Here is a 14,134-nt window from a genome sequence, read left to right as displayed (position 1 = left end):
ACACACACACAACAAAGAGAAAGTTGGGAATCGATGCCACATAACTTCCAAATGAAGAGTTTCACCGTTAAAGAGTCCAAACTACCTTCCAACCAATCATATATACAAAAAATTGTGCAAACAAATTGAAAATAACTAAAACAATTTGTTTACCTTCGCAAGAGCAAATCGTGGACTACATTTTATGACTAACATGGGCTCTGTCAAACTACATTATCCTAGTTCATGAAATCTAAAGATTTCTCCGTCGAACTATATGGAGAACAATATAGGATCAAAACAATCAATCGTTCCATTGTCAGCTGGACTAAATACATTGAAATACAAAACATAAGCAGCAAGATAGGCACCTCAAAGAAGAAAAAAAAGGAGTTCTCAACTACTAGGTGCTGCAATTGGCATATCATCCACCATCTTCCCAACTGCTATTTCTGTTGGCTTTAAGCAACCTCGTATCTTTTCATGCCCCAGTTGTGCCCTCTCATTATCACCGAAGCCAAATACGAGACCTCTATTGGTGATCCCGACGGTGTGGTAGAGTCCAGTACTGATTTGGGATACATAGTGAGATTTCAAGCTGTCAAGAATACGTGGCTTCATGACTTTGTCAGAGCTTCCTCTATCAGAAAATCCTAAACTACCAAAACCCATCCATCCAAAGGCGAAAACTGAACCTTCATCCGTTAGTACAAAAGTTTTTCTTTTCCTTGCGCACACCTGCACATTTTAGTGGCCAACAAAACAATCAATAACTTAACTTTATTGTCAAAACAAGCATGGTGATACTTGAGATACAAGAAACCAATTCAAGAAAGTTTGGTTTCTTAGAATTAATATTTGCTGTGGTATCAAAGAGTGTAAGCTTTGTATAATAGCAAGGCTGATCCATCCTTTGCACTTTGGATGATAAGAGTTTGAATCACATAAACAATATCTTTGCTTATAGAGAGATACAGTTGTGTAGATTGATGATACCAAACCCCACATGGAGGGACACTCATGCATTGAACTATCCTTTTTTTATAAGTACTAGTTCACTTTTTCTCTCATTACAGCTAATAGTTCAATAAGGGCACATACATCATGGAAAAGCACAAGTAAAATAACAAAAACACAACAGAAAGCAAACAACAAAAGAGCAAATAAATCACTAAAGCAATGACAGTATTCATGGTGGAGAAAGAATGCAAGTGTGATGATCATAATAGATGTCCATGATGGATGTTATAATCAAGAGATGAGACAGCCATACTCAGTCGTAAACATATATCCATTTTTTGTGATCTTGCAATTGGTGGTTTGAGAACCAATAGCTAACCAACAAAATTTGGTGGTTTTATAACCAATTGTTAACCAACAAAATTTTCCTACCCTCATAATAAATAGCTACGATATTGCCAACTCTTCAACCTTTTTCTAATTAGTCAGTTGAATTTTAATGAGCTTACATGCTAAAAACTCATGATAAATAATTCACATCCCTGATCAATAGATTCATACTTAAAAGCATTATTAATTACTAAAAAGGATGGCTAACCTTGACATACAATAATGTTTGCTTTGATGACTCAATTATTTTATAGGATATAGGATCTTGAATGATGACTAATATTCAATTCTATCGTGCATAAATACCATTAAATTTTTTAAAACTATTTCATTTGTCTCTTTTAACCGCTTCCACGTTGTACAAGAAAATTATCGATTTGGAATTATCAAGACCGCTACATATTCTGGACTGGTCAATAATTCTGGTCAATAAGGAAAGCAAATACATCAAACCTGTACAGCAAGGTGACCCTTCAAACTGGTCAATAATTCTGGACTAGTCTTATCATTCTCATCACCGTGGCCTAGGGCTCCACAATAGCCTCTACCCCATGTATATACCTGCAGAAATAGTTATTTAATTAACTTCCAGAGATAAAATGGAAGTTAGAAGGAACCTGCATCTGGGAATGCCAATTTGTAATTATCAAAATGTTAATAGTATACATACATATCCACTTGAATCAAGGGCCAATGCATGCTCATCTCCAGCAGAGACACGTTGGATATAAATATTCCTCCTTTTAAAGGACTGGATGGCACGTGGAACAAGTTCATCATGTTGATCTCCATGACCAAGGCAAAAGTTGGTACAGGAACCAAAAGAATGAACTGTTCCATCATCTGTGACAACAAAGGTATAACTTGCACCAGCAGCAATCTGAACCACTTGTCCCAGCCCCTCAAAGAGCTCAATAATTCTAGGAGTAGGCCTGTCTATGGTATCACCAAGACCAAGTTGGCCATGTGCATTACTCCCACATGTGTAAACTTGGCCTCGCATTGTAAGAATCACAGTAAAACTTAACCCAGTGGCAACCTGAAAAATAAATAGAAAATAGTTTGACAAATGAATAGCACTTTAGAAACTTTGATAACACGATTATGCCTTCTCACATACGGTGGATAGGAAACCAACGAAGGCATATAGTTACACAACAAAGCACCACTCAAGTTTAATGGAAAGTGAATTGATGCACAAACACACAAAATTCAGAATACACGTGTAGTGACAACACATCCTTAGAATTAATACCTTTAGCAATAGAAATTTCCTGATAATAACACACCAACTGAAAGCTTGCAATCCCAACAAATTGACAAAAAATTCCCAACAATGTCTTTTAATAAACTATTTGAAGTCTTTGGTATCAAGGAACTTACTCAACAGATCTTAATTATAGAATGCTCGACTTACCTTTGTGGTTCACTACTATAATAATAACATTAGTTTACATCTATGTCTATTACTGTATAAGCAGAGTCTACCTCTTACTTGTTTCTTTCTTTCTCCTATTAATATTGTTGTCAATAACTGGCTCTCAAGCTTCATATCTGGTTTTTTACCAAAGAAATTTTGTCCAAGTATGGCTTCTATCTTCACTCGTTCTCTATATTCATTTTCCTTCACAATTAAATCAGTCCCTACAGTCTACAGAATGTTGAAGGTAACTGCAATAAACCCACCCCTCCTAAGACTTTGCTAGGAACCACCAATCCTAGAATACATTACCTTGCTAAGAATACTTGAGAAATCACAAACCCAAAGTGAACTTCTTTGGCAATTTCATTCATACTTCACTGATCACATTCTCATCATGCATAGTATGATATTTCAGTTTCCCATTGGTCAACTGCCTGATCCATTTCCCAGCAAGTCACAATTGTACATACAGAACTAAAAATGTAAGTATAGTCAGCAAACAAAAAAAGAGAAAAATAAGTTTCCAGTGTTATCTAACCTCACTGGCCTGTGAGGTACCAACTTCCATCCTAACATAAATACTAGGTTTTCCTCTTAAGTATGATTATCTTTGTAGCTTACCAAAAACACTTGAACAATTTGTCATGACACTATGATACAAGATATCCCTCGGTGCTGAAAGTGGGGAGTGTGGACTACCACGTAGTCATTTGGCAACACATTTGTACACTTACTATGAAGGTGGAGATATACCTGCTTGCACGGAATCCCCTTCAGTGCCTCAATGCGAGTAGGCTTGAATATGGTCCGACCGACTTCTCCATGACCACAGCAGAATGATGAATTATCACCACAAGTGAACACCTAAAAAGCAACAAAAAGTTCAGCCAAAAATCAAAACAAAAAGTTCATCAATTTCATACAATTACCTCTCCGGACTGTGTAATGAATGCTGCATGGTTGTGAGAGGCTGAAATATGGATGACATGTGAGAGGGAAGGAAAATTAATGCGACTAAATGCAGCACATTGAGTTGTATCTTGACCATGACCAAGCACCCCACATAAATTGGATCCGCATGAATACACGGATGAGTTGTGAACTAAGAGTGTATGATATCTTCCGGTGGTTACCTGCATCTGCATAATGAAGATCACATTAGCCAAAAGGTAAATGCAGATCTAATGTGCTTATACAGAAAAAAATAAAAATAATAAACTATGCTATACGTAGTAATCTTTTAATCAGAGAAAAGACTCTCGTACATTGACAACATTATAGTTTAAATGCAGCAAGTCTTTATACGTGAAAAATGTTAAGAGTGTCTTGTGACAAAGAAATGATCAGAAAGCACATAACTTGGAACCCAACATCAAGCTAAAGGTTAGGAACCCATATTAGCAATTAAGTCAACACATAAACCTCACAGCTAAGAGTAACTGACATCACTAATGCCCTAGAATGTAATTGTTATCTCAATAGATGGTATAAAAATATGAAATTTTCAACTTTCAATAGGTCAGACTAAGAGGGACCTTACAAGCAGGTAAGTAGTTTAGTGTTTTCTATAAGAATCCATACAACAAAGTAGTTTCTATATTACTTACTATAGAACCACTCCGAGAACTCGAAATTACTCCTAGTGCCCATGACAACCCAAATATACATTAACGTTGTTTGATCTTGAACACTGACCCCAGTTACTCTTTGTGCTGATCATAATTTTTATCACATCCTTGCAAAAACGCATAGAACTGGTCAAAAATGCCGTAATTGAAAAACTTTACTTATGTTTGGGAATGAATGATCATTTTTTATTACTGAACAGATTTTCCAGGGAACATAATTAATAGAAGTTGTTGATGGTTCTACTCACAAAAGGACAACATATGCCTATAATTGGTAATCACATCATGGACAGGACTAACATGAACATAGTATTTGAATGGCTTAACAAACATGCCAACTATTATCATAATTAAATAAATGAATTACTGCATCTTAGACAAACAGAGGCATTTGCTTCTGCTATAGTTTATTAATAATCTAGGAAGGAGTAAGAACCAACTAGTTTAAGATCACTGTGCATGTAAATCAGTATGGTACCGACATACCAAATAACTATGGCACAAGAAGTAGTTAACAATTGCAAGCCTTTACAATATGAAAGTTTCTAGTTCAAATGCTCTTTCCGGCTCAAAAGTCATTGATCAGATTTGAGATTACAGGACATAGAATCAGGATCGATTCAGATCATACAGATAGGTCGAATTAGATTGTGCATTTAAGAACTTTGAGATGAACAAAGATTGGCTGAGATCACTCATATTGGTGGATCAGCTGGATCAACAGGACCTCCCAGATGGAAATTGCCTGATCCGGTAGCCCTCAAGACTACCACAGGGGTTGTTCGAGACCAACAGTGATCCGGTTGATTCATGGTTGATCTCAATCAAACGATGGGCATATAAATCACAATCTACCTAACACAATTAACCAATTCAAAGAAAGGCTATAGATGTTTATATAGAATAAAAAGGAGCAGCTTTGTCTCTACAAACATTATGATGCAAAAAATAATACAAAATTATCAAAAAAATATCAAAGAATTCTCTTTAAATTACTAAAGCAACTTACCAACAGTATTGTATGCCTTACAGGTTATTCATCATCTTTTAGGAAATTCAGAGAAACAAATTCAGATGTCATGGCTTAAGGATTAGAATAAAGCATATAAATATTCAGATAAGCATAGGCAAACATTTAATGTCCCAGCCATGTATATAATCTTGTCGCAATATACAAACAGTGTACGTATCAGCAAAGATATACATTGCCTGCTGATGTCTCGACGCTGCTGGAAGATTGCTCCACAGACTGCAAGAACCTCAGGAGTCTCTTCCAATTCCCATTACAGCGATCAAGCAGGTTTGCACGTGCATTATGTGGGAGGGAACCGAATATTGGGTGTACGTTACAAATGTGGAATGCAGCAAACTCAACCAAGGACCGGAATTTGTCGGGAAATAGCCCATCGGCACCACGAAACATCCGGCAAGTTGCCTCGAGGCATGCAAGGTCGGCAGCCCCTAGACGCCCACAGCTCAATATCTCCAGAATTAAATGTGCGGGCAGCTCTTCAATGCAGAAGGCACGACTGCGGTCCGCCATTGAAAGGCTCGCTGTTTCTTTATCCCCTGAAGCCAGAACATAACCCTATTGTCTCTTCAGCAAGAAAGATAAGAATTTTGCTACCACAAGCTCTCAAAAACCGATTTCGAATCGCCAATTCTTACCAAAGAAGCCTCCCCCACGAGGTTATTGGATGCTACGAGAAGATATACGCATGTAGAGAAGATTTCAAGCAGAGACAAGTGGTTTCGAAACCACGAATCGCGAGTAATGGACCAAAGCGTGAAACATTAAGAAAACGTCCGACAGAAGGATCATAAAATAAATCAAGCAAGCGAAATCGACGTTCGCAGAACGTGGCGATGAAGGAAGGAAAAGAAGCATCAGGAGATTCCGCAGACACCAACCGCAACAAACCAACACTCGATCCCCAACCCAAACGCGAAAACCATCAAGAACTGGAGTAGAACCGGATCAGATCGAAGCTAATGAACACGCAACGGAACCGAATCAAAGACAGAGAAGAAAAAAAATGGCTTAGCAGAGGGCAGTCGAGGGAAAACACCAGAAGACGCGAGCTTACGCGAATTCGAAATGAGGAGAGGAGAAAGAGGAGGAGACGGAGAAAGAATCGCCCCTATTGCCGATCTCCGCCTTTTGCTTTCGCTCTTCCGTTCTTTCCACCGAACGAAATTAAGAATAAAAGGAGGAAGGGAAAAAAAAGAGGGTGGAGAGAGAGAGAGAAAGAATGATGACGAAGATTTCCACTGGTTCGTGGTTTATCAGAAATATCGCAGTCGACGCGCGAGGGGCGATCAGAGCCGTCGGTCCGTTGGGGTAGGATGCTTGCGACGTGAGGCCGGCGGTTACATTTCTGGAATGATATTTTGGTGGTTCCTGGCCAAGTCAGAGGCCACGGTGCACGTGTCGGATCGTTGGAGGTCGTTAGCAGCTTAATCACCTCCGTGTGCGCCGCTTAACGGGGGCTTATCACGGATGTTATGGCGCGCAATGGAAACTTCAAGCGCGACACGTGGGATTCACGAAAGGGAGTTGACATGGAAATGACGAAATGTGGGGGTCATAATAGTTAATAATAATATATCTTCATTTTACGGTAACGATCCGAAGATAACGGAAATGATAGTTTTTATTGGACAATTATGGAGTGAATCTTAAAAAATAATGATATGAAATCAAACCAGCTGTCATGATAAATAGATAGATAGTTCAAGGTTTACAATATATATATATATATATATATATATACCCAGCATCAATGATTTTTAATAGGTTGCGATCTAAAACTAAAACCAGTTTTAGATGGTTTATTTGCATCACAATTTTTTTTTTTTTTTTGTTTCTTTCATATATAGGTATCGAAAACCGTGGTAGATCGATACAACGTAATTTGAATACTCGATCACTTTAATATGGTACTCACGAGGATCCACCCTTAATGGAGTGGATTAATAGAATAAATAGGGATAGAAGAGGACATAAGAGATATTTTCTATTACCTCGATAATGGTACGGGACATGAAGACACCACTCATCTCTATACCCATTTCTATATTGATAATACATAAGTTGAGACACTGGGTCCATACATTAGGCTGGCCAAGCATTTGTCTGATTCAAATCAGATTTGGTTGAATCTTAATTATTGATTAGTTTTAATAATAATTTTTTAATGAATTGATTGAGAAAATATAAAGAACTTACAAGTTCTTGCTCCAAATGGGAGTTTTTCATCCCCGCTCAATCGACATTCTTAGTCTTATAATTTTCATTACACTTTAAGACTGAAGAACAACATAATTTAAATTTACTCTTGAAAGAATCACAATCGATCATTACATCTCTGAAAAGCCACCGATTACAGTAGAAGCATATATTGCATATGCAGTGAAATTAAAAAAAAAAAAGTTCAATTCCATATGTTCATTTTTACAACCACTAAGCAATTTGAGGATAGCAGAACGCTTTCAGAAGCTGAAAACCAACTGCAACCAATCTTCAGTCAAAAAGCTTGAGTCGCACTGTATATTTGCTGAAATCAATACCTGCAGACCGGATCACAAGTTACTAATCTCAGGATAAACAACTTAAAAAGATAACATGAGCCTCTCTTGATCTCTTATAATTCTCAAAATTATATTGTGATCACAGGTAAGGGAAATATAAAAACTATTACAGACGAGCATAATACTGAGCTAACATGCCTACTCAGGAACAGTCAGATATTCACAAAACTCATCCTCTCTTGGGCTCTAATTCATCTGCGTGCTACAACAAATGTACTTGTCATACTAAAGCCAAAGCATCAACGTTACTACCGGTACTAGATCTCATTGTTTTGAGTTGTCATAATCTATAAGCAAACTTTCATTATACCCTGATACATTTTTCATAGATGAGAATATTGTTTACCTCATGACATACTTCATCAACTAGTTACACAACGCGTGAAAGCAACTAAATTTAAAAGCTTTCTCGGAGTCTCTGGAACCAATTTGTTCAAAAATGGTCTTTGAACATACACAAATAAGATGAATGATATTCTTACTTGAGCATAATGTACCAAATTTAGCAGCCTATATCTTTAGCATAACATTTGGACTAGTATGGACAATAAATGTAGTAGTGACATACACCAGTAAATCCTTGTTGGCAAAGAGTGAAAGGTTACAAAACCAAAATTTTTAATGAACTATATATGATTATCCTAGTATGTCAATCATTAAAAGAAATCAGTATCTGACAGTATTATGATTTGTGATCCCTTTGCTCAGGTAAAATGAGTTCTTGCTATCAAATAGGATTTAATTTGTTCCAATTTGAGCCTGTGCCACATAATAGAACCATTTTTAGTCATGCCAAGCTATCTCTTCAATGGATGAAATCCATCACAATCTGAGCTGATGGGAGAACTAACTCATTAATTTGAAGAGTCTAAGACCATATGGTCCAAAATGCATAAACTTAACTAATAGTAATAAGATCATTGAGCCTTATATATCACCATAATAGTTCTACCAGAAGTGGGACTATTTAGCGTATTCCAGTCTCCCACATCTAAAAAGTTGGTGTTCTCATCAAGGACTAGAACCAACACAGCCTATCCAATGTCCTACCAGATGACATCTGAAGTCCAACCAAGTGACGGCGGCACACGTATTGCATCTTCAACCACATCCATAGTTATTTCCTACCTAAGCTCCAAGTCCTCTCCATGCTTATTATTAATACCATGCTTAGCTCATTCCTACTTGGGTCCATCTAACCTTATATATAGTCATAACCATTCTTCCATTTTTTAAGTGGGACTATTTCGAGTGTTAAGAGTCTCTCGTATATTATGTGAATAATGCATGGTAGTAAGTCAAAAAGTACTAATCAGTGAAAGTTCCTAAATTTGTTTGAGATACAACTGCCGTCAAACAGTGATACCTTTTTGAAGCCAAGTCTATGGTTATGAACAATGTTCCCAGAATGCTCATCTACTACCAAGACAAGCTTTACCAAATAGTCTCAATGTAAAATAAAAAAACTACTATTCCTTAGCTCTTATAATTATTATCGCCATTTAATTGTGACATATTCTGGAAAAAGAAAGTACTTGATAAGTGAGTATTTGCAACAAGCCAGAATAATAAAATTACGAGCAATCACTATTCTGCAGGCAGCATATCCATAACAATTATGAAAAACCATGATAGATGCCTGAAACTTACTAGTTCAAGGAGGAACGATTGAAATTGAAGAGTCGGATAGACATTTGAACTGCAACCACAGCATAGGCAATGCACCAGATGGCTACGGAAAATAATAACCTTAGAAAAGCAGAGTCCGTCATCTCAGCTGCTGATTCAAAGGCATCAGAATATGTCCAAGGCAACTGCAGAAAACAACTCCAGTTATTGCAATACTCAGCATCTCATATGTTACTCAGAATATTTTACTTTTTTTTCATATTATGAAATATACATAGATTCTTGCAACATATAATTAGGCAATCTAACACTAAATTCCAATCAGGACATCATTTATTAATACCAATTAACCCCTCAACAATAAGATACCACAACAAAATTTGACATACTCTATTTTGATCATCAAAGTGCATACAAAGTACAAACAACACATCAAACTTCTAATGCCAACATAAGCGATCCTCATCATGTCATCCTTGATCCTCCAAAACATGTTAGAAATACTTGTCAACAATTATCTCATCTTCCAGAAAATTACAAATACTCACTTTATGAACCTGACAAAAGGAGTTAAATTTCTTTGTCCCAATAACAGATATAAATACTTCTTCATAAGAATAATGATGCCAGGCATAACTGAATGAAAATTTTCAATTGTTGAACCATAAATAAACCTTAAATTTCTAGAAGTATCACATGCAGGGCATTATGGAAGCTGTCTCGTGACTCGATTAAGGTAGTTTAATGAAAAGTAACCTGGTGTTACTAATGAACTCCCTGTTTGATATTGCTTATAAAGCAGATCTGTTAGATGTCATATATGTAATGGCTTGATATGATATAATATCCTTCCTTCTTCCTAAGCAAAGTTCAATTTCCAAGAAAATTTATTTTTAATTCATCATCATAAATCCTAGTGAGATCACTAACTGGATATATTTCTGCCTTATGAAGAAAACTCCCAGGTACTAACACCTCTTGAAACCTGGACAGAACCCTACATGCTTCCTTAGGTAGAAGCATTTGGGATGATGGCCAAATTGCAGGTCTTATAGTCCTTCACTGCTCATATCCTTGAAGCAAGCCGAAAGAGCTAAAGAGCTGAGAGCAAAACTCCTAATGTGGATAAAAGGTTACTATTCAACTTTTACACTTATAATCAACCACATACTCTATTAGTAATATAAGTGCTTCAAGGTTACAAGTTACAGCAAGCTCTTCCTGACATCATGCTTAAAGACATGGCTCATGAAAAATTAGAAGATAATATACGACATCACAATCGTATCATAAGCCAGTAAAACAGATGCTGACGGATATGAGTCATTCAAAAAACGTAACAAAGTGTGACCAAATCACAGATACAATTAAGAGTAGGAGAAAACAACTAGGTCTAATGCTGAGGCAATTGATCAGGACACTCTGAGAAATGAAACTCAATGTAACAGTGAGTATAATTCTAACAAAACATATCACCCCAATCACAATAAACTCCAATTTGTCAATGCAAACGCAAGTCCCAGAATCTCAGGTACACTTCCTCAAGGAACAAAATAAATAAAAAAAGCAGAAAACCTAATTTATTCACAGGGTCTCAAACTACCATCTCAAGATCGAGACTCGTGGAAAACACTACTCCGATTTATTCTATAATGCCAAATTTAACAACAGGGACCAAGTCATGCAATCATCATTCAGATAGCATCAAGATCGTGGGATCAAAGTTGGCCGTTTGCGACTGACGAGAAACCAGAAGAACTTCAGGATCATGAAGAAGACTCACCGATAACAAGGGAGAGATCGGAACGCGAAGAGCGACGGCGGACTCGTCGCGCTCCAAACGAAGAAAAGGCCGGGAATGCGCGACCAGGAGTCGGTCGCTGATCACGGCCGGCAAAAGGGAAAGCTAAGTTGGCTTTGAGCGGGAGACCGCAGACGGGGCAAGTGGAGACGACTTTGATGCGGGGAAAGGGGATGTTTCGACACGGGAGAAGGAATTACTCCACGACTATGCCGGTTAACCGTTTCTTCTTTTATTTTATTTTATTTATTATTTTATTTATTTATTTATTATTATTATTATTAAATGTTCAATTATAACTGTCCAATTATTATTATTATTATTATTATTATTATTATTATTATTATTATTATTATTATTATTATTATTATTATTAATTGAGGTTTTGATTTATTTTTTATTTTTATAATTTATATACTAAATGTTCATATGTTTACATTAATAATTATGTATGTACATATATCTTCTATGGACATCAATTCATAAATTATGGAATAATATTACAACCTATATAATTAATTATATCATCAAACCAATATGGTAAGATAGAATAAATCTAATCTGTTTTTCGGGTGAAGTTATTTTTGAAAGAGAAAACAAGTATTTTTTTAAGACGCCAAAGCGATGAATGGACAAAGAAAATTTTCTCTTGAGGATAAAAAAATATCCGACAAATCCCTCTAAATTGATTTTAATTTTGTTAGTTATGGATTTCAAAAGAATGAAGGAGAATATTTAATTTCAAATATGACTTTTAGGCTTAGGAAATTGGAGAAGAAGCTCACCAAGAAGATCGCTAGCTAATTTATGCCGACTTTTTTTGTTTTTTCTTTGAACGATTTTATTCGATCTAGAATCATAATATAATTATAATGTTTTTATCATTATCAGTTTATAATAACAACAATATATCTTCTCGATAACATAAGCTTCGAGAAAGGAATAAATCAACTAATTTATTATGTTTCATCGATTTAATTTTATATTAAAGAAATTAATTGTATATTGCATGTGAGATTGTTAGGTCAATTGAACCAATTATTATCTTAAACTTAGATTGATTAATTAATTTTTTAATCCTCTAATGTTATGTTGTATATACACTTGATAAGGTAGTATGATATATCGACAATACGACAATATATCATATATTGTCAAGTTTCTTGTCAATCTAATACTTCAATTTGATAACTCATTTATATAAACATCGATTTAGTATTACATCAAATGTCTAATTTTCTGATATATTTTTCCTCAATCCAACATGATTTTTTATGTTTTAATTATCTCTAATCGAAGCATCCAGCGTCATTCAAAACGTAGATTAAATCATAAACACTTATCAATTAGTTTCATCATCAAAATACGAGATTTAACATCATCATCTTATCAATATGAGTCAATGCATGATAGTCAATAATTCCATAGATACTCTTATGACCCAATAACGATCAATAATTTTTATAATTACCCAAGCTCCATGTAAAAAGGTATCAAGTATATTTCTAAAAATATTAAATATATTTAAGTTTATTATACTTTCTTACCTCTTAAATCTTGAGTCCACTAATTTAACCATACAATGGGTCTTTATCAAGCCATTGATTCAATTTTGCATAAACACCTTTAAAATCTCATAGTTTCTCGACACCTTATGGTGAGCTCAAGGACCTAAATTCGGTCTAAACTCCTAATATATCAGATAATTTAAATATGAAATAATAAATTGATGTTAGAAGAACCATATGAGCATTCCATTGAGAGTATAAAGTGTATTATGCCAAGGAATTGCCTCTCTAAGGGAGCAACTCTTTGAAATTCACTAGTGCAATGAGGACCAGACATAAGGGAGCAACCTTATGTGTGGTCCTCATTTACACACAAAACATTAATGATGAGCTAATTCCTAAAGGGTTTCACTAAACTTTTGATGGAAGTATGGACTTGACAAAGCATATCACTACTTTTGCGATTCAAATGGCTTCGTATGCTCTCTCGTTACAAGAAAGAAGAAATTAGAAGGAAATAAGCTAGCTAAAGAAGAATATTTACCTCTAACCCCTAAAGACCTATTGCTCATATCATCACTCTCAAGGCCTTATAAGTAACTCAATTATGAATATTTACTGAAAATATTTATAGTGGTAAATATCCCTCCAACCTATAAGGCCAACTATCAATCGACTTTTGAGAGTTTAGATAATGTTATTTGACATCGAAAATATTATCGTAGCATTATTGGTTCAACAACTCTGATTTTTAAGATTCCTCAAGCCTTATATCCTAAAGCAAGAGAAACCTTGATCTCAATAAAATTGGAGGTCGATTATCGGAATCATGATCAAGGCAAAGCAACATGTCAACCTCTCATTGATCACTTAAGGTTGATCATCAAGATACCAATCTCTTTGAAACCTTTCTTCAACATTGATGTGAAACTTTATAGTTGATCAAAAGAAAATAATTTTTAAATCATCAAAAAATTAAATTATATTAGATCAAATATCATAATCAAGATTATCATATCCTATAATTGTTTTTAAAACAAGATTACAACAACTTTCTACAACCACGTTAAAAGCAAAAGTCAATATTACTTTACTAAAAAGTCTACTATATCCCTTCTATTGTTAAAGTTTAGTTATTCATCTAATGGTAGAGAAAGGTTTATTCTTTAAAAGAATATGATTTAATACTACTGAGATACTATTTTGAAAATAAAAATAAAATAAA

At 35.2% G+C, this 14,134-nt stretch overlaps 1 protein-coding gene and 1 long non-coding RNA gene across 4 annotated transcripts; both read right to left on the bottom strand.

Annotated features, from left to right (window-relative positions):
- Positions 1-112: 112 nt before the first annotated feature.
- Positions 113-6,627, bottom strand: LOC135634877 (ultraviolet-B receptor UVR8-like). Of its 3 annotated transcripts, none has more exons than XM_065145580.1 (7): positions 6,468-6,627; positions 5,585-5,949; positions 3,682-3,891; positions 3,506-3,616; positions 2,000-2,368; positions 1,783-1,890; positions 113-717 (listed from the first exon to the last, which is right to left on the bottom strand). In XM_065145580.1, exons 2-7 carry the CDS (start codon positions 5,921-5,923, stop codon positions 376-378), a joined length of 1,479 nt encoding a protein of 492 aa, XP_065001652.1. In that variant the 5' UTR covers positions 5,924-5,949; positions 6,468-6,627; the 3' UTR covers positions 113-375. The 3 variants fall into 3 exon arrangements, with proteins under 3 accessions (XP_065001652.1, XP_065001653.1, XP_065001651.1); XM_065145581.1 differs by having other exon boundaries at positions 5,585-5,968; positions 6,049-6,621; XM_065145579.1 differs by having other exon boundaries at positions 6,049-6,621.
- A 1,091-nt stretch (positions 6,628-7,718) lies between these two features.
- LOC135636292 (uncharacterized) lies at positions 7,719-12,027 on the bottom strand. The gene is made up of 3 exons (XR_010495864.1): positions 11,384-12,027; positions 9,622-9,785; positions 7,719-7,950 (listed from the first exon to the last, which is right to left on the bottom strand). It is a non-coding gene; the product is annotated as an uncharacterized LOC135636292 (long non-coding RNA).
- Positions 12,028-14,134: the final 2,107 nt, after the last annotated feature.

This window comes from Musa acuminata, chromosome BXJ3-4 (genome assembly GCF_036884655.1).
Source record: "Musa acuminata AAA Group cultivar baxijiao chromosome BXJ3-4, Cavendish_Baxijiao_AAA, whole genome shotgun sequence".
NCBI lineage: Eukaryota > Viridiplantae > Streptophyta > Magnoliopsida > Zingiberales > Musaceae > Musa > Musa acuminata.
The sequence above is the reverse complement of the archived record's forward strand: the minus strand, read 5'-3'. Positions and strand labels throughout refer to the sequence as shown.

Bases quoted from the DNA above. Each gene is read 5' to 3' on its own strand.
- LOC135634877 (XM_065145580.1), bottom strand. From the start codon at position 5,923: ATGGCGGACCGCAGTCGTGCCTTCTGCATTGAAGAGCTGCCCGCACAT. The intron at 1,891-1,999 runs GTATGTATACTA...CTATTTCTGCAG, and splicing joins CCCTTGATTCAAGTGGATAT to GTATATACATGGGGTAGAGG. The intron at 718-1,782 runs GTTTGATGTATT...TAAAATGTGCAG, and splicing joins AGGGTCACCTTGCTGTACAG to GTGTGCGCAAGGAAAAGAAA.